General features: G+C 46.1%; 1 protein-coding gene across 4 annotated transcripts in view; it reads left to right on the top strand.

The window, feature by feature from the left end:
• Positions 1-1,610: 1,610 nt before the first annotated feature.
• LOC100879576 (uncharacterized) overlaps positions 1,611-24,313 on the top strand; it is a 34,717-nt gene continuing 12,014 nt past the window's right edge. The window contains exons 1-2 of one of the 4 annotated variants that reach the window (XM_076541680.1): positions 2,798-2,889; positions 4,956-5,199. In XM_076541680.1, coding sequence (XP_076397795.1) covers positions 5,166-5,199 — 34 coding nt within the window. In that variant the 5' untranslated portion in view covers positions 2,798-2,889; positions 4,956-5,165. Of the gene's footprint in view, positions 2,890-3,520; positions 5,200-24,313 lie in introns of those variants that run through there. The other 3 variants (XM_076541686.1, XM_076541666.1, XM_076541676.1) reach the window with 3 other exon arrangements.

Here is a 24,313-nt window from a genome sequence, read left to right as displayed (position 1 = left end):
GAGAAGAGAGGAGAGAGAGGGGGAGAGGGAGAGAAAGGAGAGAAAGAGGGAAAAAGAGAGAGAGGCGTAGGCTGCTGCTCCGAGGCTGCGTTCGTTCATGCGCCCATCCGCGCGCTCGAAGTTGGGACGAACGTGGCCGGTCGAGTCTCTAGAAGACGCGGCCAAATATTGCATCCTCGGATAAATATAGGCGTGCACGAGCCGCGCACTTTTCTTCCTCCGGTGCGCTCTGCTCGAGTCTTTCGGGACGCGATGCCAGCGCAGCCATCTAGCCACCGACGGCATTCCTCCTGCGGGCTCTCTCTTTCCATGTGCGAGAGCGATCGTTAAATTCGTTTCGTGGCCGAGAACTTCGTCGGCTGGTACGCTGCTTTCCATTCTTCTTCCTCTTCTTCTCCCTCTTCTTCTTCCGCACGAAATTTCCAAAATCTCTCCGTAGACGCTTCGAGATGGCTTCGCCGATCTCGCGCTAAAACGCTCGAGACGTCCGAAGCTGGTTCGTTATCGTACAGCCGCGCCGTTACAGCCGGCGATAAGTCGCAATCGGGTCGGCACAACGGTGCATTGTGAAGCTCACCCGCGATGCTCTATTCCCGCGACCAACGAGGGGATGGCCAGACGCTTTCGCTTCGATACTCGCTTTCGCCGACTTTACGCGGCCTTCGAAAATACTCGTAGCGAGTGTAGCGTATCGAAGACGAGTCCCCTCGTTGAATCGAACGGTGCCAATTCGAATCACGTCGAATCGATTCGCAGCGAATTAAGCGACGCGAGTCAAACTCGCTGGAACGAGAGTCGAGAGAGCACGGGATAACGCTCTTTGTGCGGCCGAGTAGTCCGAGACGCAGCGCTTTGTTGTCGCGGCATCGCGAGCATAACCTTCGTCGCGCGTCGCGCTGGTACACGTGGGTACGCTCGCAGCCTCCAGCACAGTCAGTGAAATCATCGTGCGCGGACATTGGGTGGCGGGAAACGTGCGTGTTACGGGTGCACGGAGGGAGGCCCTAATCAAGCTAGCGCGTGAACCTAACCTAACGGCTGCGTTAGGGGCGGTCGCGTCGCGTCGCGTCGGCCCCGTGACGTCGAGGCGGCGACCAGAGACGACCGACAGAGAGAAGAGACGGTTATCGCGGAAGTTCGGCAATTATAGGTGCCGAGTCGCGTTTTTTTTCGACGACTGATATTGATTTGGGAGAGGCAGTTCGTATTCGTGGCACGAGCATACCTTGTGACTCGCAGAGGCGGCCGGCAGCGCGATGCATCACGGCGCACCGCGCAACCGGGGCTACCGCGTCGTCCACGGAGCGAGAGACGAAGAACCGAGGGCATCCGCGGGGGGAGCGGGCACCGCGAGCGGAGAATCTCCCACCAAGAGCGCTCTTCTCCGCCGAAACGCCCCCACCAGTCGACTCGTCCCCTCTCGACGCGGTATCAAACCCCCTACCAAACGAACCTAACCTTCTCGCTCAGACTCCTCTCGCTCCTCTCGCTCTTTCTCTCTCTCTCCGACTCGCGTCGCGTCCTCTCCTCCGCCGCGGTCACCGCCGCCGCCGCCACCACCACCACCGCCACCACTACCACCGCCGTCGTCGTCGTCGTCGTCGCCACCACCCTCCGTTCGGTTCGCCAGGGGCGACCTTCCAGTTTCGCCGCCCTTGGATTCCCGGTTTGGCCGATTTCTCCGATCGGCGCCGATCGAGAACGATCCGCTTCGAAACGCGTTCGACTCGTCCGCGCGGGATTTTCCCCGATCGAAAGACGCGCGAATCTTCTCCGGAGGCGTACGCGCGGGAGCCGGTAATTTTCGAAAATTGCTCGAACCGGTCCCCGGCCGACTCTACCTACCGGTACGTAATTAAGCCGCGAACAAAGTATAAACCGTGGGCCGTCCAATTAACGAGAAAATCGAGAGGAACTGGTTGACCGGCGGGGCAATCGTTCGCATGCGAACGATCGAAATTTCGGCCGTCACGCTAGCCCAATTTGGCTAGGCGGTCAGCGCCGCTAAAGGGAGGAGGATCGCGGTGGCGAGGATCCTGGTCCGGTGAATCCGCCCCTGCCGCCATCGCCACTCTCGTCGCGCCGGCACCTTCTCCGCTCGTCCTCCTCCCGACACGACGGTGTCTGCCATCCGAAAGCCGAACCAGTCCAGAAATCCCCACTCCGCGGGCGCGCACCGCGGCGACGGAAGTGTGGCAACGCTGCAGCTCGCCAGTGTCTCGGTCTTGGCGAGTTACTCGGGGGGGCTCAGGCCGAGTCTACCGAGTTTGTGTCTACCGGCGCGGGTAACCCGAAAGCGAGTGTGCCGAGGATCAAAGTCGCGGGCCTCTAGCCGGCATGCGAGACCGTCTCGCTGCTTGAAGGCCGTACCGGAAAAACGTGATCGAAAGGGAGGACCGGTCGAGGTGGAGGAGGAGGAGGAGGAGCAGCGGTAGCGGAAAGAAGAAGAAAAGTTGTTCCTCGTTTATTTTCGTTTTTTTTTTTTTCCCGTTTTCCATCCCGCGACACGCGCAGTTTTATTCGCGGCCGTGATCTCGTCGACGCGGAGGGATCGCGACGCGACGAAGAAGCACCGCCAGACCGAAGAAGAGAGAAGAGCCGAAGACGGGACACGCGTTTCGCGCCGTTCGGTCGTTCGTCGCGTCGCGTCTCGCGCGCTCCGAATCCGCGTTGCGTTCTCGCCGACAGTCGCGCGCGTGTATGCACGGACCGCGTGAAACGGACCCGACCGAACAGAGAAGGTACATCGTATATCGTGAACGACGCGCGAAGAATAAACAGTGTAAATGGCGCTCTCGGCACAGAACCAGTCGACGTCGTACGTGAACTTGTATTACTCGATCGTCCAACGTGCGGCGACGCGCTACTTTAAGGAATATTACAACTCCGGTGAGTACCAGCGCGCGTTCATCATCGTTTACCCCAGGAAATCGTGCACGCGCGAACCGTTTGGCCACCTGTGCGTCGTCCACGTTTTGCCAAAACGACGACGTCATCGTCGCGAGCGCGCGCCGCCTCGTCTCGCACCGCGCCGTTTCGAATTTTCCCGCCCGCTCGCCCTCCCTCTCTCTGGCACAAGCGCCTACGCTCTCTCTCTCTCTCTCTCTCCCTCCCACCCAACTCCCCACGATCTACACACGCGTGCACACGCGTAGCGTACGCGCGACAGACAGAGGCTACTACCGACGGAGAAGCGCTCTTTCGACGCCGCTTCGATTAAAACGCGCCGCTGGCTAGACACGTGCCCGCTTCTGCTAGCGTGCGCTACCATGCCGCCTCGCGTCGCGACGGCGATCGTCTCGCGAAAACCAGGTAGAAGGGGATCGAGGAGAGGAAGGACCGCGAAGAATCTCGATATCCGTCGAACCGATCGTCTGCTCCGGCGATTTGCAAAACGCGAGAAAGGAAAAAGTGCGAGAAAGAGAGGGGACGGCTGGGGATGGTAGGGGGGCCAAAGGGAAAGAGAGAGACGGAGTGGAAGGGGGACAGAGAGACCGAACGCGTTAGCGAGAAAGAGACCGAAAGAGAGAGAGAGAGAGAAACATATCGCGCTGATCCGCAAAATACGCTCTCGTTACTATCGTTGCCGTTGGGTCATCTAATCGCCTCTGAAATTATCGTCTGGCCAGTGCAGAGTGACGAAACTCCCTCTATCTATCTCTCTCTCTCTCTGCCTCCGATTTTCTGGTCTTTCTGTTTTCTCTGGATTTTTCGAGGATCGTTTACCGGTATTTTCTCGCGAGTCTCTTTTGAATCCGTTTCCGATCGGTATCCAGCGTGCTAGTCGGTTCTGTCAGCCGCGCTGATCGCTATCCCGGCGGCTGGCTGGTCAAGGTGAACGTCGCTGACGGGAGAGGAGGACGACGAGCGTCGCGCGATCATCGTGCCGCTCGTGACCGACACGGAGAGATCTCGGCTTCGATGATCGCTCGATCGGCTGATCCTGCTGCACGTGAATCACCGCTTCCATCCGACTGTCTGGCACGTCGAAACGTTCGACGCACGACGATCGACCATGCGTGCGATCGCGACCGAGTCCGAGAGTGGCGGACACGCGAGACGCCGACCGAATCAGTGACCAGTTGCTTCGACGCTCGATCCTGTGCCAATTCGGAGGATACGAACGTTGCTCGTGCTCGAACGTTTACCGGACTCTCGGAGTGTTCAAAGACTCGATTACCCTCGAACGCGATCTCGTCGATTCTAAATTACGAGCCTTCGCGTCTTTGCGCGCCAAATCGCTTTCGACTATCGCGAACGGTGTTCGAGTGTTCGATTTAAATATCCGCGCTCTTTGTTCGAGAATACCTAGAGTCGCCGACTCCGCGGATGGAAGACTGACGATTTTATTTTAGTCTCGTTCGCGCGTCGCGTACGTTTATCGAATTTACCCCGCGAACGAGTGTCGACTCTCGCGGAAGGTGTTCGAGTGTTATTCCATTTAAATATCCGTTCATCTCACGGTCGACGATTTTTCGAAGAATCGACGCGAGTATTTTCCCTCGACTCGATCGTAGAGCCTCGATTCGATTTAAATATACGTCGAGCGTGTTCTTTATTCGAACGCCGCGTCGCCGACTCCGCGGGACCTTGAAGGCCGACGATTCCCAAACTCGTCAAGCGCGATCGTCTCGAACGTCTTCTGTTCGGACGATTAACCGGCTCGAAGCGAAGGCTCGTGGTTAAAAAAATCCTTTACTCCATTATGCCGACGAGAAGATAAGTGAACGTTGAGAACATTCGGAACGTCCAAGTGTCTCGTGCAGCGCTTCTCGCACCTGTGCAAAGGAATCTGTTCGCGGCGAAAGTAAAGTGATTCGGTTGTTTTCGTTCCTCGAAAGCCGTCGATTCGTAATCTAGTTTCGTGCAGAAAAAGGAGAAAAAGAGAGAGAGAGGGAAAGAGAGAGAGAAAGCAGCTATCGGACTGGCAAGAGTGAACGTTATCTCTGCTGTAGGTTTATCGCGATATTCCTCTTTGGCTTGGTCGTCATCGTCGTCATCGGAACAGGATCATTTTCGTCGGTTGACATGACGAGGATATCGGCGTCGATCGGTGATCTCGGATCGTTATTGGACGGTATAAAGTTAATCGCGACGAATAAAACGATCGATTCTCGTTTAGCCACGTTAACCCGGCTTTCCAGCTTGGACCAGCACTGCTACAAATGATTGGTCTGTGGAACTTTGCATATTTCAGAGGTACTTGTCACCTTCAACTTTTCTCAACAGATTTCTCGCCGTCATTTACTTTTTCTTTTATAATTATTGTTTTTTTCCGCCGCGTTCTACCCGAGAAACGTCGCTTATCGAATTCCACTCGAAACGCACAGCATCGCGCTCCGATTTGCGTACGATCGTTAAACGACCGATAACCGACGAACCCTACGCGAGCATAATAATCGCGCGCTCTACGAGTCGACGTTTAAAACGGACAAAACAACGTATCGTTCGGTGCGTTAACGCAATTTGATCATTTTTGATCCAACGAAAGAAACGTTTCCATTCGACGCGTTCCTTGCCGCGAACGACTATAATCTAACACCGTGATTTCGCTCTTCCTCGATCGATGGATTACTAAACTGTGCTACCGATTCCGTACATCGAGAAAGCGACACTGTTCGAACTATAATTCGCAACGTTATACGGTAAAGAATAACGATGTAAAAATTTCAAGTAGGAACGCGACGAATATAAACATCGGTCGTCGGTGTTAATACGTTCGCCGACTGTACGTCTCTGTGCGGAGCCGCGTCGCGCTCAATTAATATCGTTAATATTAATGCTGATAATACTATTAATATTAATTTTTATTTATTTCATTCCCCCGGAGAATGTCCACCGGCGAGCGCGTTAACGCGCGCTATACGTTTTGAACGAAACAGACATCGCGTGTTTTAAATTTCAATGAGAGTTTATGGACACTCGAAATTTCAAATTACGATAGCATTAGATTCTATTAAACGTAGAAAATATTAAGTCGAAACGCGTGTAAATAGCGAGGACGAGAACAGTAGGTCCTTTCTTTTTGTACAGAGGTTGCGCGTGATTGTACGTACGCGTTTGAAATTTGCCACAATCGCGGTGCAATGTACCTGTACGTCTCGCGCTCATTTTTCATTCCCGCGCGAGATGAAAAATGACGTTTTTTGAGATTCTTCTTACAGTGTCGATAAATTAAAAACTGCTAGTACCCCCTGCAAGCGGGCCACGCAATTAGCATCGATTTCTTTTCGAGCGATTCGCGACGAGAGAAACAGAGAAGCGCGTATATTTGGAGAATAAACGTCGGCGGGTTTATCGTGTGACTTCTGACGATAAGAGAAGCGAGAACGTTGCTTCGTATCAACGAGACCGAAGAATCGACGCGCGGGAACGAGCGGTTTCTGTTATACTCCTTTCGATCGCGAAACTGATTCCAGTACACTGATCTCTCGCTTTACGCGCTCAACTTTACCGCGTAAAACTTTGCGTAAATCGAGAGGGACCAGCGCGCAACGAAACTTTCATATTTTTCTGTTAGATAAATTCTCGATTAGGAATACCCTCGATGCAGAGAACTATCGAAATTCTTTCCGTGTTTCTACCACGATCCGCAGAAACGGATACGACAACATCGAAATTCTATCGCGTTTCTTTTCATAATTCTCTGTCTTGCCGTATTTCATAATTTTGTATCCTACCGTAACCCTAGAGCCCCGATACAGAAAAGTATCGGAGGTTTACCGTATTATCATCGCAATTTTCTGCTCAGCTTCTAGAGCTTCCGGCCTTGGAAAATATCCTGTCTCCTTTGTAATCTTCTGCCTCGCTTCTGCAGCCTCTATTCCAACAAAATATCGGAAATTTTACTATATTTCGCTCGTAACTCTCTGGCCCGGGTTTTCGGAACCTCTAACGCGACAAAATTTCGAGTTTCTGCCGTATTGTATTTCCTACGTGTTACTGTCTAGAGTTCCTAACGCAGGAAAATATGATGCATTTCGTTTGAGAAAAAAAAGAGCGAAACCTTCGACGAAATAAATCGTTGATTCGTCATGGACCGTGCGACGAGACCACGCGTTGTCTCTATCGATTTCCACGATCTCGCTTAACCTTGTCTCGAATCGAGAGCAGAAGCGGCTACGAGCAATCAGCGAGCTCGTGTTTTCGTTTCGTAGGTCTCGAAGCGTTCCGATAAGCCTCTCTTATTCGTTCGGATACAAGGGCGATTCTTGCTCCGCTTCGAGCCGAATAGCCGCGCGTGTTACGAAAAGAGAGGATAGCGAGCGGATTCGATCGAACGGAATAAAGTCGGTGGCGAAACTGGCGCGGGATACCGTGAAAGAAAAACGCGTCGAGTGGAATCCTTTCTATCGGAAGACCTTTCACCGATCGGGAACATCCTAGCTCCTTACTACTGTTCTTCGCAACTAACAAATTTGCGCGAGTTAATCTTACCAGCAAAAAGCCACGATTTAACTTTTCGAACGTCGCCGACTGTCCTCCCGCGCTAATCCTTCTCGGAATTTTGGAAGCCGTCGCGAACTCTGATATCCTTAAATTGAACGCGAATTATGCAACGCTGTGTAATGTAAAATACAAATTTTCAAAGTAGTTGGATCGCGTGAAATTTTAATCGAGACTGTTTGCAAGCGGAAATTCCTGTATTCCTAGTGATTATTTAATAGATCAGTACACGGTATAGACAACGCGAGCAAAGATTGTTTCCGAACTTTCAGGGTTAAGAATCGAGTGCAGCAATGAAATTCTGAACGCACGAAATTTATCTACCAACGAAAAAGTTACTGCCCGATAGGTTTTCTACGTTACTAGCACGGAAACAACTTTTACGAAATAAAAATATTTTTCGAAACTTCGATAAATGTATGTCAACGAAATCTGGATGTTGTAGCTGCAGAAGTAGTTCTTATAAAAGTTCGGCGTGGTGTTGTTCAATAAATGTCACAACAGAATAAGGGTAATTGATTAGCGTACTAATTTTATTAATTTCTTTCGATTCGAAGAAAGGAATTGCGTATCGAATTCGGTATTTGCGAGGAAAAAACCTAAAAAGGTTCTCTAACATAGTTTGTTGCGTCTACGATGTCCTCGACATTTTAGCGCGCCACAAAACAGGGAAGATCGAGCGAAACCGTCGTAACTGCCCTTCCAGACAGGGTTGAAACGGTAATACGACGTTTTTTGGCAAGCTATCGAACGATGCGTCGTAAGGTAAAATCGAGGGCACTTTTGATCATCTTATCCAGCTGTAATCTCGAGCGCGTAAAAGGTTTCTAGCCGCGATTCGAAGTCCGGGGGCGAAATCGAAAGCGCGCGAAGATAAAATTTGGAATCGAATCGGAGGAAGAGTAACGCGAATCGTTGACAGAGATAGGCTCGATCTGGCAAAGTGTTAAAAAACGAAGCTTCAATGGGACGAAATAACAAAAGACGGGGGACAAAGCCGAAAAAAAAGCACGGCGACGTTTCGGGCTCGGTGAATGCGTACTAGAGAGGAGGGTTCTGCTCCGGTGGCGTGCGGCGCTGGGTCCAACGGTGTTAACATCGGCCGCGCTCGCTCTCTCCTCTCGTTTCTGTCTATTTTTCTGAAAACAAACATTCGATCTGACGAGCTATATAACACCAATGGAATACTAGAGAAGGACCACTCGTTTCTCGAGCACCCTTCGCGCCGCCATCGCGGAAAAGTTATGTTTTTGTTGCGCTCGATTCCTGTTTTTTCCCCACCCCCTTTTCCCATCCACCCCTGCGTCCACCGTGGCTCTCTCTCATCGGGTCCCTTCAACGCTCGATACGAAAATGGGCCGCAGGTATTCCCTCTGACACTCGATAAATAGCGAGGAATGTTTGCTCTTGCAAATGAATGTTTTCCGCGAGCCACGAGTGATTTTAACTCCTGAGTGCGCCTCCTACCGATACACGTTTTTACCCGTCGCGCCTCGCGTCTCCTATGTTTCCCCCTTCCTCTCCATCCCCATACTCCACCCTGTCGAATAACAAAATCCTACCCCCTCCAAGCCCTTTCCCCTAATCCACGGGATATCTATCGATCGTCTTTCCTCCAGCTTTCCGGGACTCTTCGATTCGATCCTCGAGATCGCCGCTACCGATCGATCGAGGATGCGAACGATAGTAGACAAAGAAAGTCGGTACGAAACGTCTGGCCTCCGAGTCGAATCGTAGGGGCTCGCCAATAGGCGTTATCGTCGGTAAACGGCCATTTCTGTTTCTCCTCACGACGCGAAAGTTCAATATGCCGAGTCGCGTGCAGCCGCGGGTATTGTTATCCGCGCACGATTAAATCAGTCGCGTTCCCGGAGAATCTTAAACGACCGATGCTCGAACGAGTCGACGACGACACTGCAAGGACGCCAACGAAACGATCCTACGTCGATTCGAAACGTGAATGAGAATGGCGATGCCGATCTATCGGACGGTAACGGATATCTACGTAGATCGCTACCGTGTCCCGCGCTTAATCGCCGTCTTCCATGCTTCATTTTTACCGAGTAATCCCCGCCAATTCCTCGATCCGAGCGTACGCGTACTCTGATTTACGAATCAACTTCGATTCCGGATAGAAGAAAGTTGTCAGGGAAAAAGTTGAATGGCGCAGTCACGTTTATCTTTTTCTACGCTCGCTGTTAGCTTTCTTATAGGTGCAACCGCGCAACGCGTCTATTTTTATTTCTATCGATTCTTCCGAATATTCCGCGTAAAGAAGTACATATTAGCGCGAAATACTTTTAATATATTTTTACGTAGAACGAAAGAACGCGGTCGCGTATAAAATGTTGCATTTTCATCCTTATTTAATTTAACAGAATCGCGTGCCGGTTGATCCATATAGAAATTATATGCCGTTCCACTTAAAAAAGGTTACATCTGCATTTTTTTAGACGCGTCGTTGCGCGTACAGAAAAGCTGAAGTCGCAGAGAAATAAACCGTCTTACACCATTCAACTTTTCCCTCTACGTCTTTCTTCTATCTCTGACGGTTTTAAAAATAAAACGTCAAATTCTATACAGCACGCGTTAACTTTTCATATTTCTCGTATAATATTTCGGCCTCGATTCGACGTAACACAGATTTTTGCGAGATAGAAATTAATTGAATATAAAAAGCTAAACGCTTCCGGTCGACCATGAATATTTCCCTCTGTTCGAGCGTTGTTTCGTGGACCAGGAGAAAAAGACGATCGTAAAATTTTCTTTCCGAAGTTCTTAGGTTGGAATAGCAAGTACTTTTCACGCGCCAAAGACGTCAGGCACGTTTCACGCACGTGGTCCGTCGAACGTAATCGGATAGCCGAGACGTGCTCGATGCATACGCTCGGTATCGATCGTAGATCCATCTTGAGTTCATATTTTTCTTCCGATCAAAGTACTTACAAATTAATGCCTTCGATACATTGTAGATAACGACTCTTATTCGCGAATCGAAACGATCGTTTTACTTTAAGTGTTTCCTAAGCTACCGTATGTACTCGATGTCGTTTATTATGCATTTCGCGAACTTCTATATTCGATTTCGACGAAATTTCGTTGGTCCATTCTACCTTGGTCATCTACTATTTTTCGACGGACGAAGGTCTTCGCGAACCAGAATCGACGTTCGACGATCCAGGATGCGTGGACTAGATTTTCCCTCGCAACATCCGATATTATTTTTCTTTTATTGTACGCATATCGAGACAGCGCCTTCACTTTTGAGCCCGCGAACCAGCTTTCACTCGCTCAATTAAGCGAGCACTTTCGAGAGCAAACAGAACTCTAGTTGCTGGTGATTTCGCGATCGCCAGCTGGACCAAGTCCCTCGTAAATTTTGTCATGAATCCTCCTCTTCTTCTTCGTCTTCTTCTTCGTGTACCTACGCGTCTTGGATTTAATTGGATCCTCGTTAAGACTCGAGAGATGAGACACCCCAATTATCGAAAGGATAGCCAGATTTAAGGCTTGCACTCGATTTAGCGTACGGGAAATTGAACCATTTTCTATCATTTCATACGGGAACATTCTCGACATAATCTTGCGGATAATTCTGAAAAAATTGCTAATTAACGCTTTAGGCGATTAACGATATATTTTTATAATTTCGGTCAATTTATGGTCTAATTACACCACCGTCCATAGTTTATGCATTATTTTGTCTCTGATATATCTCGCTTCCGCAAGAAAGTTGATTGCGAGAAAGATAACGAAAATTAGCAACAATATAATTCACGGTAGGTTGATTTATCGTTCGTAACGATTGCATTCCTCTATTTTATGTAATCTGCCGTTATTATTATCCGCGGATTCGTTAACCGTGCAACGTTGCAAGAATGTAACCCCCCGCGGATAACGATAACGAGGGAGACCGATCACCGTGGTTGAAGGTGACGCGTCACGCTTCGACCAATGACACTTTTTTAGATTTCGAGGCAAACCGCTCGGAGAAGCAGCAAATTTACTTTCCTATACACGAACGTATCCTAAAAAGTATGCTTCAGACTTTTGATCGAAAGCGGATAGTATCCGGTAAAAGATGCGCTATCAGCAAGTTGAAATCGACCGAAAAGAGGGAAAGTTTCGTTAGACCGTTTATTTCGTATAATTTGTATTTTTAGAAGATCATAATTGGTCAAGATATCGCGTAGAAAAAGTTTTGCCACTTTCTCGAGCAACTTTGCTTGCTTTCCTTCCTTCTTAACTGTCCCCCTATGCAAACTGCGCACGAAACGTCGATGACGAATGAAACTCTTGTTTCTACGAATACAAACTCGAGATTAAAATCCAATTTAATATAGAGAAACGGTGAAAGTGAAACGCGAAAGATTACAGACAGTAATTAAATTGTGGCAAGCAGCGTAATCGAGCATGGTTCGCGGCAAAGCGACGAAAATTACCCAGAAAAATTTAAATGAGGGAGTAGCGTGAAATCCCGCGTTCAACCGAACAAATTTCGTCCGAACAATTTATTCCGAATAATGCGTCCGTCGAAAGTTGTAACTGGTTCAAGTGGCACGCACAAGAGGGAAACGTTTAACCTTGCTGTTCAGTTTCAATCTATTCGACTCGAAATAATTTTCATTCTCTGCAACGTAACTAAATTATTCTCGGAAAAAATAACAGAATTTGTTCGAGCGATTCCTAACTTTTTCAAACTTTCGTTTTAACGATTGAAAACCTATCGAACCAACGACATTTACGAGACATTGGCAAAATGAAGGGTCCACTAATTATTATTCGATCGTTCGCTCCATTATTTGCTTCGAATAATTTCCCGTCGCGTCGAGCGAATAAAATTTCGAGAAAACTGTCGAGATAAGAAAACGGTCTGTCCACTGATCGCTATTTGATCGCTGACGTCGTTCTCCGCTGTTTGACAGCTACGGTTGTTAGGATACAAGTTATTCGACTCGATTTTTACTACTTCGTTGAAATTCTTCGCTATCTTGAGATTCTTTCTATGCAAGTCCATGTCACGGGCAAATCTATCTGACATGTCCGAGTTCTAAGAATGATCGCGTGAAAATTTTCGGAAATACGTATGTCTTCAGATATTCCCAACAACCTGCTTTTTACTCCTCACAAATAGCAATCCTCCCAGAACGCGTTTGACGAATCGTTATTCTATAATTTTTGGCCATCGAGACAGTCGAAATTTGATCGTCGAATTTATATTAAGGATCGAAGGCGAGTCTCGAGTATCGCTCTGATTAAAAGCTCCAGCGAAGAATATCGCGAAGGGTTAGGCGAGAATTTCGAGTGTCATATTGATCAGAAGCAACGGCAAAAGTGGCGGAATTCCACGCCTTCCTCGCGAAGCATCTTGTCCTCTATCGGTATAGTCATTGTCCTAAGAATTTCGGGACGATAAGGGCGATTACGATCAGTTATTGCCGGGTAATCGTAGGCATTCCTGAAGCTACTATGGTCGCTCGTCACATCGAAACTTATGAATATTCAAAGACGAGCGTACAACATGCCAGAGGAGAATTTCGAGTGTCGTATTGATCAGAAAATTCACCGCGATCCACCAAGAATATTAACGCGCTAACTGCTCCGATAGTAACCGGTCATCGATACTACAAAATCGGTTCGTTAAAACGCTCTTTTAATTACCGATGTTTCGCTAATGGCACGAATTTCGAAAAGCTAAATAGTTCTGTTAAATATCTGGATTACATAGATAACTTTAAAAATGTTAAAATTTCATATTTTCGTAAAACATTAAAGTCTTATCTATTCCGCGCGAATTTTTTCCTGAAAATGAAACAGCGACTCCAATCCTCTTTTTTATAATTCTTATTGAAGAACGTATTGGTCCACGTTCCACTGGATTCGCTGTGACAAGGTATTAATAATTGAACCCGAGGCAACTTCGAAAACGTTCGAATTTCACGTGTTCGTAAATCCAGATTTTTCAAGTTCCTGCTCGTAAAAACCTTTTTCCAACAAGCGATGCAGCGATCGCGGTGAAAAACTAAAAAGTCGCTGTTTTAATGATTCTCAATGAAACGTGTGTCGTACTATAATCGTTGAACTAGGAAGAGATTCTAAATGACATAAATTTCGCATCTCCGTGAATTCGGTCGTTTAAAACCCTTCCGGTTCGTTCGCGCGATCTTTTCCTTTTCAGAAAAAAGCACGGTGAGAGTATAAAATAAAATCTTAGTATTTTTAACAGCTCTCGATAAAAAAATGTTTTAGCGTGACGATTATGACAGGAGCAACTAAGAATCGAAGTATCCTCTTATTTGTCCACGCAAACGTTTTCTTGCGAAAAGAGCAAAACGGTGAGAATGTAAAATGCGGTTATATCGTCGTTGATAATTTTTGTCGTGTCACAACGATTGAGCCAGAGACGGTTCTAAAACGGTCGTTGGCGAATGCAGTCCTTCGAAATCCTTCCTATTCGTACGTGGAAATTTTTTTTCTCCGGAAAGAGTAAAACAACGAGAACGTAATTATAGCGTTGTTAGTAATTTTTGTCGCGTGATAACGATCGAGGCAGAATCGGGTGAAAAACGGTCGAAATCCATAGGCTGGCGAATGCAGTCTTCCGAAATCCTTCCTGTTCATCCGTACGAACATTTTTCCCCGAGAAAGAATAAAACAATGAGAGCATAATCACGAAGGGAATAAAAAAAATATTGTAGCGAGTCGCGATGGGCGGACGCGTCGTGTAACGAAGTGCAGGCGGCGTTCGGGGCATTCGAGAATCGACGGGATCGACCTGGCGACTTAAATCTGCAAGCTGCTACGGGAGGAAAAATCTTTAAAAATGCTGTCTGACGAAAAAAGCGCGCATGCGTAACCACGAGCCATTTCCTCCTCTCTCTCTCGGTCTCTCTCCTTCTCTCCCTCTTCCTCTCCGGCTGTCCCACCCTACTATTTCCTTCGCTCTTTCGTTCTCTCTCTTCGTTTCACTTTGTTACCCCCTCGTTCTGTTCCCTTTTTCAAGCCCTGTTCTCTCTGTTGGTCGCCGTTCGTTTTCCTTTCCAACCCTCTCTCGTTTCTCTTCGCGCGTTCCACGCCGCCAAAACAAATCGTAAAGACGTCGTCCCCGACCGCGTAATCGCCCAGTCATTTCCGAAAAATCAATGACACTCGTTTGTTCGAGCACGCCAACCATCTAACGTCACGGCAACTCTTCTCTACGATGCCAGCAAAATTTCTTTTTACCGGCAATCCAATCGAATTCGAACACGTTCACGCGATCATCGCTGCTCCTCCTTTTCTTCCCTTTCGTCTGCTCGTTCAACTTCCGCTCGCATACTCCGCACTCTCTTTGCGAGGCTACGGGACACTCTTCTTTTCGATGTTCTCTTTTTTCGAGTTCGACGATAGAACGAATATGGTTCCTCAACTCTTTCGCGAGCGATAGTTACGGAGGGCGTGAACAGGGTGTTTTAGAAATCCTGCTACAATTGCATATGTTATTGGTACGAGTGTCTAAGCTCGTACGTATCATCGACGTAAGTGCCTTAGATCTTGCAACAGAGCTTTGATTTTGTCGTTACTCTTTTAAGCGCATGGTCGTGAAAAAGTTTGTCGCGTACAAAAACAAATGACAGTCATAAGAGAACTCGGCGATAAAATTTGTTATCCAACGTCGCGTATTTTTTGACAAGTCAGGGAACAAGCTGTTGCGTTGTCTCGTAAAAAAGTACACCTTTAGCGAGTACATTTTTTGTATCAATCTTTGTACGATAAATATCCCTAACTATATCCGTACGTCTAAGAGTTTACGATCGGACGTAAAAATCCGACTCGTCCAATCGAAGCTCTTGGCGCGTCTTTTAAAATTCCTTGTCCGAGCGGGAAAGAACTGTAAGGAATCTGTTTGCTCTTCAAGATAGAAAATGTAGCAATAAAATGTCGCCATTGATGATCAGAAGGATCGTTCCGAAGGAGGGGCATGGAAAGTGCATCCTCTATTCGTTGTTTCGCGTAAGTTAACCGGAACTTCCTTACGGAAAACTTTTCTATCGAATCTTCCGTAGAATCTCACCCTTGGTGCATCGAATTGTGTGTTCAGTGAATTTTCATCGATACTCCTCCTACTCGTTTTTTTTTTACCTTCATCGACAACTGGTTTCGTCGTCGAAGAAAATCGTTCGAATCTTTTGAAAGAAGCTTTTATTCTCGTTGGCTCTCGAATTTCATCGACGCTAGAGCTTGCATATTTTTCCCTGAACAGTTTCTCAATAATCTCGCTCGTAACATAGCGCTTTCTAATCGGGCAGCCGCGTGCAGTTCCTCGTCAAAGTCCACTTTGTCTCCGGATGGCAATTATCACGCCTTCTAGCCTTTAACATTCAATGAACTTGGCTAGCGTAACCGTTGTCCGTCGCGAAAAGGGCATCGAGTATCGAAAAGGATCACGGTCGGTAGCCTCGTCAAGATCGATGTAATTATGTCGCGAATAATTCATAAGTCGATTGTTCCGGCTAACGACTGAAGCATCCGTCTCGAAATTGACCGTTTCGTCGATAGGACAACTATACAGATTATTGCAGTTTTAGAAATTTTGCAATTCACTCGCGTCACAGCAGCGCACCGATACAATTGACGGATTCCCCCGCGTTCGGTGACGCTTTCAAAAGCGTTCTCCTCGAATTTTCTTCCCTGCAGTATAATAGAAATATTGTTTTTCTCGTGTCGTGGCTGAGATCGTAACGAATATACAGGTTGGGATTCTTCTTTAATCTTTCAGAAATGGTATAATTTAAGGATTCGAACAGTCTCGTTTCGTTCACACCGGATGCTTTGACAATAGACGGACACGAGCGGAGGAACAGTTGAACGAACACTTGTGTCAACAGATTTGCACGGATCGCGAAGAAATCTTGGCGACAGAAACGGAATGGCTAATTGCAAGAAAGCCGCGTTCAAAGATTTCCTTTGCATTCACGGAACGTGAATTTTTCATTCGCGCTCTTTTTTATTTTTTTCTGCCCAGGCACGAACGTTGTCTTCCGTTTCTCTTTGCCGTGCGATTTTCTTTCATCATAGAACGACGGAGTTTTTTGAAGACGTTCCTTCGGGATAATTCACCGCTAACACAATAGGATTCGGTAGAAAGAAAATACCGTAGACTTTGTAATACGTTATCGAGAGGATCGAGCGATCGCTGCGCCGATAATCACCGACGTCGAAATCGAATTAAATCGAATTGAATATTTTTGACAGGGGTGAACGATTAATATCGGCTCGAAGTAACCGAGAATAAGGAAAAAAGCTGTGCGTGGAGAAAAGAAAGCTTCGTAGGAGCGTCGGAATAAGGGGAAAAGTAACGTCGTCGATTAGTAACGCGACGATAAATCGACATCGTGCGTAAGCACGAGCAACTTTGATAGTCGGCGTTATCGTTTTACGCGGAGATTAGCGCGAAGAGTCTCCAGAGCCGAAAGCGGCGAGAATAACGAAGTCCATTTGTTGAGATTTTTCTCCGAACGAAGGAGGTAAACGCGTAAAAAGTCGAAGATAATAGAGAGGAGCTTCGATGGTAGAAAGGAAAGGAACGTTTAGAGTTGGTGACAAACAGTTTCGAAAGATTACGGGAAGATCGGAGCGGTAAAGATGGATTCTCCGATGGAACATCCAATAACAGTCGTCATATTTTCACGCTTACAGGCAGCCAGTCGGTAGTGGAAGTTTTCAGCACAAAAGCTCGAACGATCTCGTTGCGGGAAAAAGCAATCGATTCGTCGGAGAGCTTATAAACGCGCGAAACTCTGAAAGGAATATATCGGCAAAACGTTCTCGATGCGTGCAAGACGTGATTTTTGCGGTAGATTTCCAGCAATTGGTCGCTCGTGTGACCGACCGTCGCGAGAATACGGCTCGCCTCGTTTGTCCAATTCATCTCGTTAAACCGGCCGGCCACGAGCGCCTCTTCTATTCGCCGAAAGATTGCGGCCAACTCGTTGAGCGACCTTCGAGAAATCGGCCTCGACACCTCTGCGGATCCTTCCGACGCTGTATTTCTCTGTCTTACGCCACGGAATAAAATCGCGTTCGGTCGCATCATTAACGACCATCTCGAATCCGCTCCACGACAATTGGGGCTCGATAATTCGATCATCGGCAACGGACTGGAAAAATTGTATCGAATTTGCGTCGAATCGTTGCTTCCGCGTTATTAACGCGCCATTCGATCGGACCCTTTACCTTACCGTTCCTTTCCTTATCGACTCTTTACGCGTTAACGAAATTCCGATTCATCGAATTTCTTCCGGAAATTCGAGAGACGTGGAAAACTTGTCGCGTATCGCTTAATTACCGTACGGCGACATAACACGCTTCGTGTTCCGGAGAAATCTTCCTTCGGCTTTTTATTTACGCTCGAAGTCGAGGAGAAACGCGTCGAAAGGACAGCGAATAAAAACGGTCGATAAACGGCGGAAAATCGGCGGTAATATATAATAAACTAGCTCGTAGTTCGAATTTCGTTTCGCTTCGATATCTCGCTTTGTGCGATCCGCGTACGGGGTGCAATTTGCAAAAACAATGAAACGCGGGAAAATATTAATGCACCGCGAACGTTGTCGCGTTTCGCTATCGAAATCTCGTTAAAGAATCATTCGGTTGACGTTGGTCGATCGACCGGTAATAATCGCGTTCGATGGGGAGAGAAGGGACGATTTTCGCGTAGAAAGCGTCGGAATGACACGGGTTCATGATAGGGACAAATAATAATCGTTTTATTTGGTGGCAGACAGGCAACGCGTGTTCAGAAGCATCCGATGCGAACTATTGACTCTCGATGAGCAAACAAGCCGCGATCAACGGCATCTGAAAATTTAATTGGACGAGAAGGAACCGACCCACGGGATGCTTCGACTTAACGCCTCGCGAACGAACAACGATCTCTTTCTGTATCGTCGGTTTCAACGATTTTCCTCTCCGTTGTAATTTACCGACTCCATCGAAATTACGATACCGTCAAACATCGCCGGTAAATTTTCGAAAGTGTAACGCGTATCAACGCGTAAAGCGATATTAATTACCTACCGATTCCGTTGTTACGTAACTGCAAGAAAACGCGCGTGTAAACGTAATATTTTTCTCCGCGTAATTTAATAACATCATCCGATAATTAACGCGTTAAACGTCGCGACGAGAGCGGCTGAACATAATAAGGTTCGTTGTAATTATAATTTTATGCAGGATACGCGACAGTTTTATTCGTCGATACTAAATCGTTTCGTTTAATCGAAATTAAATCATCGAACAATCGCGGAGGAAAATAAAGAAGCGCGCGTCTCATAAATTTCATCGTAAGAACCGACGAGATCAACAATTATTTTCTACGTAGCCGGACATCCAATAACCCACCTTTCCTCTTAACCTTGTTTTCATCCATATTTTGTACAACTTCTTTTAAAGGTCACCTTTACGATGCATTCCTCTCGTCTGAATCGGCCTCGCTCTCCAACGGTATACGCTCCTCTTGTTTCGTGACGATGAGACATTCATGGAACAATGCGTACGTAGTCGGGCGCGGTAAGCTTAAGGGAAAATTCGAACGAAAAGCCGAGCAGCGAATAGTACGCTTTTCATAATTACTCTCGGAAAGCCATTCATTGAATCGCAACGTTTGACCAACGGGACGCGCGAAGATAGAACGCGTAGCAATTTTTTGCAGAAAATTCCGATCGAAAACAAAAAGGGGGACCAGTATTTTCCGGGAATAAAACGTTTTGGCGCGCAACCAGTTTGGCAACAAAGGAATCTCTATATGTGGTAAACGTTTTCGCTAAAAACATGTCCTGCCTTTCCTTGTTTCGCCAATAAATTAGAAAACTTTCTAGATCGAATAAATAAATAAACGTATCAGCTGATCGTCGTAAATACGCGTACGGTTGAACTTTGGCGCCTCGATAAATCACGAACGAAAAGTCATCGGAAATAAATAGATAGAAAGTTTTCGTTTCCGTTCGCGTCGATTCATTTTTTCTAAAGTAAGTCGAATCGCTAAAATCTCGGTCTATTCGGAGCGCGAAATGTAAACGCGCGCGAGGAATGCGAACGAGTGGAAAAAGTATTTTTTTAATATTAAAAAGCGCGACCGTTTCGATACGACGGTATAATAATTTTCTATCAGTTCGCGTTGTTCTTTCATAAAACGATGAATTATAGGTGACGTTATCCTTGTTATAAAAATAAGGGTTGCTGAAGCACGACGATTGATTAACCTGAAACTGCAAAGAGGCACCGAAATAAACTGCTCGGGATAATTATACGATCACCTGTGCTCGAACGAACCGATTAATACCCATCCAATAATGTGTTTACATTAAAACAAATTAACGACAATTGATTAATCGCGAAATGGCACGAAAACACGTTTCTCGAAATAATCAGACCCATGACCGAACGAAACAAACATTAACTCGTAATCTGTTTAGGTTGTTACGAATTAATAACAATTGATTAAGCTCGTTCGCGATAATTGCTTGAAAATATGAAGTAATTATTACTTCATAATCTATTAACGTTATATAATTCCTCTCGTATTTTCTTTCATAATTTCTTTGTACTTATTATTCTCTTTCTGCGTTTCGTATAATCTGGCAATAATTGTTTCTGACTTAAGAAACGTTTCCGATACGAACCGGTCGTCGGAATATCGACTTATCGATCGTCATCTTCGACAAACTATGAGCCCCGAACCGATATAGCACGCACAATTAATACAATGTAAGACAAAGTATCGCCTTTCGTATCGTCCGATCTCGTATCGCGCTTTAGAATCGGTTATCCTTCGTTATAATTGGATTTATATTAAGAACGTTGATAAACTAATAAGGTAGTTACTTTTGTTACTTTGTAAGCTTGAAATTGACGTAGAATATGCGTTGGTTCTGTGAGCTGTAATTAAACGCAATCAGATCGAGAGCAGAGTAAGCGAGAAGTCCGTCGGTTTTCGCTACGCCATGAGACGACCTTAAATTCGTACTTTCCATAGGGTGGAGAGCAATTATTTTTGCTCAGTCTGATGTATCGTCGAGACGGCGAGTCTCGGAGAGAAAGCAAGATAGATACTCGCGGAATACCGAGCCTCGGATACCGGATATCGTAAACCGACCTTCACCGCGAAATCTGTATATCAACCTTCGACGCGGTCGACGCCGAGTGGCGGGAGTGAGCGCCCGTTTAAAATTGCACGGCTGCGTTCTATTCGCTCGACAATGCCGTGAAAACCAGATTAAACTTTGCTACTCTGTTTCGTTTAACTCGCTTCAACTTGTTCGACTTGCCTGAAAATTTACCAAACGCGGATTATCTGTTTCTCCGTTAATCGCGTTCGTTCGCTTTAATAATGTATTTAATGCTTTAAATAATGCCGCTAATGAAATCGATATCTTTCTCTCTGTGTACGATTCTCCGTCGCGCGAGTTGTTCGATTTATATGAAAATTCAGGAAACGCGGAAAATCGGATTTCTTCGATTGTCGCGCGTTCAATTGCTTCGCGTTAGATCGTCAAACGTCGAATTACCACGCTTCCGATCACCACGTGTTGGCTTATCACGCGTTGGATTACCACGCGTTAAATCACCGTGCGTTAGATCGCCGAGCGTCGAATTACCACGCGTTGACTCACCGCGATGTCACGAACTGGATTATCGCACATTGGATCCCTACTCGTTACGTCACCGAAATATTTTATCTATTTTCCATCGCGAGCCTATTAATAGTTTTCGATCGACGATACAGTAGTTTAATAGACTTACATGAAAATTACACGAACCAAGTATTTTTCGTACGCTTATTACGATTATCACTTTGTAGAGAATATAATATTTTTGGAACGAGATATCGGAGCGTACAGAACAAGTTATGTAAACGTAGTCGATGTAACACATTCCGTTTCGATAAAAGTTCGCGGGTAGAAAATCTCGTTCGTCCAATGAAAATTTAATAAACACTCGATGTATTTTCTCATTCAGTTGCGCTTAAGTAACAATTTGAATCTTTATCCGCAAAGGTATCAAGCAATAATAACGCAAGATTAAGATCGTCGTCTATATTTATCCTCGTATGTTTTCACGCGTTGTAATAGGATAATCGTCGAATATAAACCAGGAAAATTATGCAGAAAAACAAACATCGTTCCCTCGCCACGGATGAATATTTCGATGATTAATCCATTCGCGTTTGTCCTGCACCTTTAAGATGGAAAGACAATGGCAATTAGAAAAAAACTGTCATCGCACGTAATCAATTTACGTTCTTGTTCTACTATGTTTCTCGTATTCTGTACCACTTAAGTTGACATAAAAAATGTCTCTACTAATATAAAATATTTGAAAGCTCAGATTTAAAGACGGGAAGATACGCAAAAATATAGACATCACACGAAGGGTATATCAGATTCGGATGGGTTCAATTAACGCGTTAAATGCCATGGTAAAATCGATCTCGATACGTCGTCACTAATAATTGTAATTATTCAGATAGCAATCGTTTCGTTTCCCGATTTAAGCTTCCCGGTTAATACCTCGAATGGTACGGTACTAGCGCCTTCTCTTTTTTCGACAATGAAATTTTGTCGAACGAGATCTGGAGCATGGCGAAAAGTTTTCGATGCTTTTCGGCGAGTAGAAACGTCCGATCGCGATTCATTTTTTCACCCGCTGCCACGTTTTTACTTCCTTATCGCGCGACGTCAGGATTGATCGCTTGCATCTACATAACATTATCGCTTATTTATTCCGCCGGCTGTTACTGAAACGGTCTCTCGTATCATTAATTACGTTAATGAGTTTGCACGAACGTACACGTACTTACGCGTTACGTTTGTACGCGTGCACGAGATACGTGTGTACGTGTATTCGCACTCGCGACCCGTAATCAATAAACAAGTCGTACGATTCGCATTAAGGAGACTCGCCAGACAAAACCAGCTCCTTTTTTCCACTTTCGATGCGTGCAAGAATCACGACAGGATGCATTAATTGGGGAAAACGACTCAACTCGCTGTTTCCAGATATTCTCTCGGAATATTTTATAATTATTCTAAATTCGTCGTTCGGAAATATCTTATCGCGTTCGCGATGTTTTCATAGAGTATAGTATCCTTTTACTATCGGTAAAAGGTAATGAACTGACTTATATTATATGATGCGTAATATCTGACGTATGACATCAGATTTGACACTGTTAAAATTACATTTCCAATATTTACCATCAAAAATAGGCGATGGTATACGCTATTTTTTTTTCGTATAGAAACCTACCTACCATCTTTCTTTTCTTCCCTATCTCCGAACGTGAACGAAAGAAATCAATCCAATACTGTTAACCGTGTCCAATCGTTACATACGTCTTTTGATACGCGTGCTTGGCAAGTGATATACGTTTTGCGATCATGGAAACCGCTGTTCCACGATCGATCTGATTTATGCGCGTTAAAACGTGGAAAAAACATGCTGCGCCAAGAAACGTTCCAAAAATGTTCAACGTGTACCAACGTGAGCTATAGTCTTATGACTGCAGTTTCTTGCAGTTGTAAGAAACCGATTAAGCGACCGGTTCGCAACTTACTTATTTTAAGTTACAAAATTTGTCGAGGTGCTTTTCTTCAAATTTGTGTCGATTTTTATCGAGAGAAACGACGCGCTTGTTCGTTTTAATAACGTTAGAAACTATCTTCTACGAAGCGACGTACGTGGCAGTCACCGTGTGACCGCGAACTTACGTTCGATTTACGCGAAAACAGTAAAGTTTTCTTTTCCGAGCGTCGCGTGCCCGATCGTTCACCGTCGTTATTAACGCCCGCAACGATTAACGCTCGCGGTCTGTCTGTCCGCGTGGCCGTCCCTATCTTTTTCCCGCTTCGAGGTTCAATAACACTTGTCACCGCTGAAACCGTATCGTCCACCGACGAACAACAAAAGCGACCGTGTGCTACGACCACGGATAGATACGTGGTCTTTCCCTTCCCTCGTCTGTGGCAAAAAGCAAACGCGAAAGAAACGGATACAAAGAAGCGTGTATACGCAAGAAAGCGTGGCTCGATATTAATAAACGAACGAGCGAAGATAATCCGTCGATGCGTCATGCCCGACGCAAAAACAAAAGCCAGCCTGGAAGAGGCACTCACAGTCGGACGAGCGGTTACGAGCGTGTATACACGCGCTGCCGTTCGACGATCAATGACAGCCCTCCATTAACCACCGACTAAACTGAATCTCTACTTAATCCTGTTTTTCGCCAAACTACTTCGCCATATTCTTTACTCGGAGTTTCAAAATTACTCGGACAAACCCCAATCGCGATCAACGAATTTTTTCAAGTCCCTGTATTTCAAGGTTTCCTCCTTCCAAGATCTCAATATTTTAAGTCCCAGTTCCCTAATATTTTAGAGTCCCAATATTCTGATATTTCACTACTACCTGAAAGTTCAAATATCCAGAGGTCCGAATATCCCAGAATCGCAATATTGCAACATCAGAAATATTTGGAAAAAGAGGTATTAATCCAGCCGTGACCGGAGTGCGAGGCAAAGAGTAGAATATAAAGAACGGGGTAATTAATTCGATAAAACGGTGAACGCTTCATTGTAAGGTTGCATAACGCGAATTTCGTAATCACGAAATGCACTGCTGTTTGAACGTTGTTTTCCTCGTAATGCAGCTGAGCGCGATAGCGGTGATCGCGGGGGACGCGTGTCGTCCACGATGCTATAACGCGAGCCACTCGATTATGCTCGTTCGTCGTCCGGCGAGTTACTTCGATACCGATCCTCTCCGGGCTTTCGCGATTTCTTCGATTGCTCGCTCCAGCAAGTAGGAGAGAAACCGTTGAACTTGAACT

The sequence above is a fragment of the Megachile rotundata genome, chromosome 2 (genome assembly GCF_050947335.1).
Source record: "Megachile rotundata isolate GNS110a chromosome 2, iyMegRotu1, whole genome shotgun sequence".
NCBI lineage: Eukaryota > Metazoa > Arthropoda > Insecta > Hymenoptera > Megachilidae > Megachile > Megachile rotundata.
This window is presented reverse-complemented; position numbering and strand designations above follow the sequence as displayed.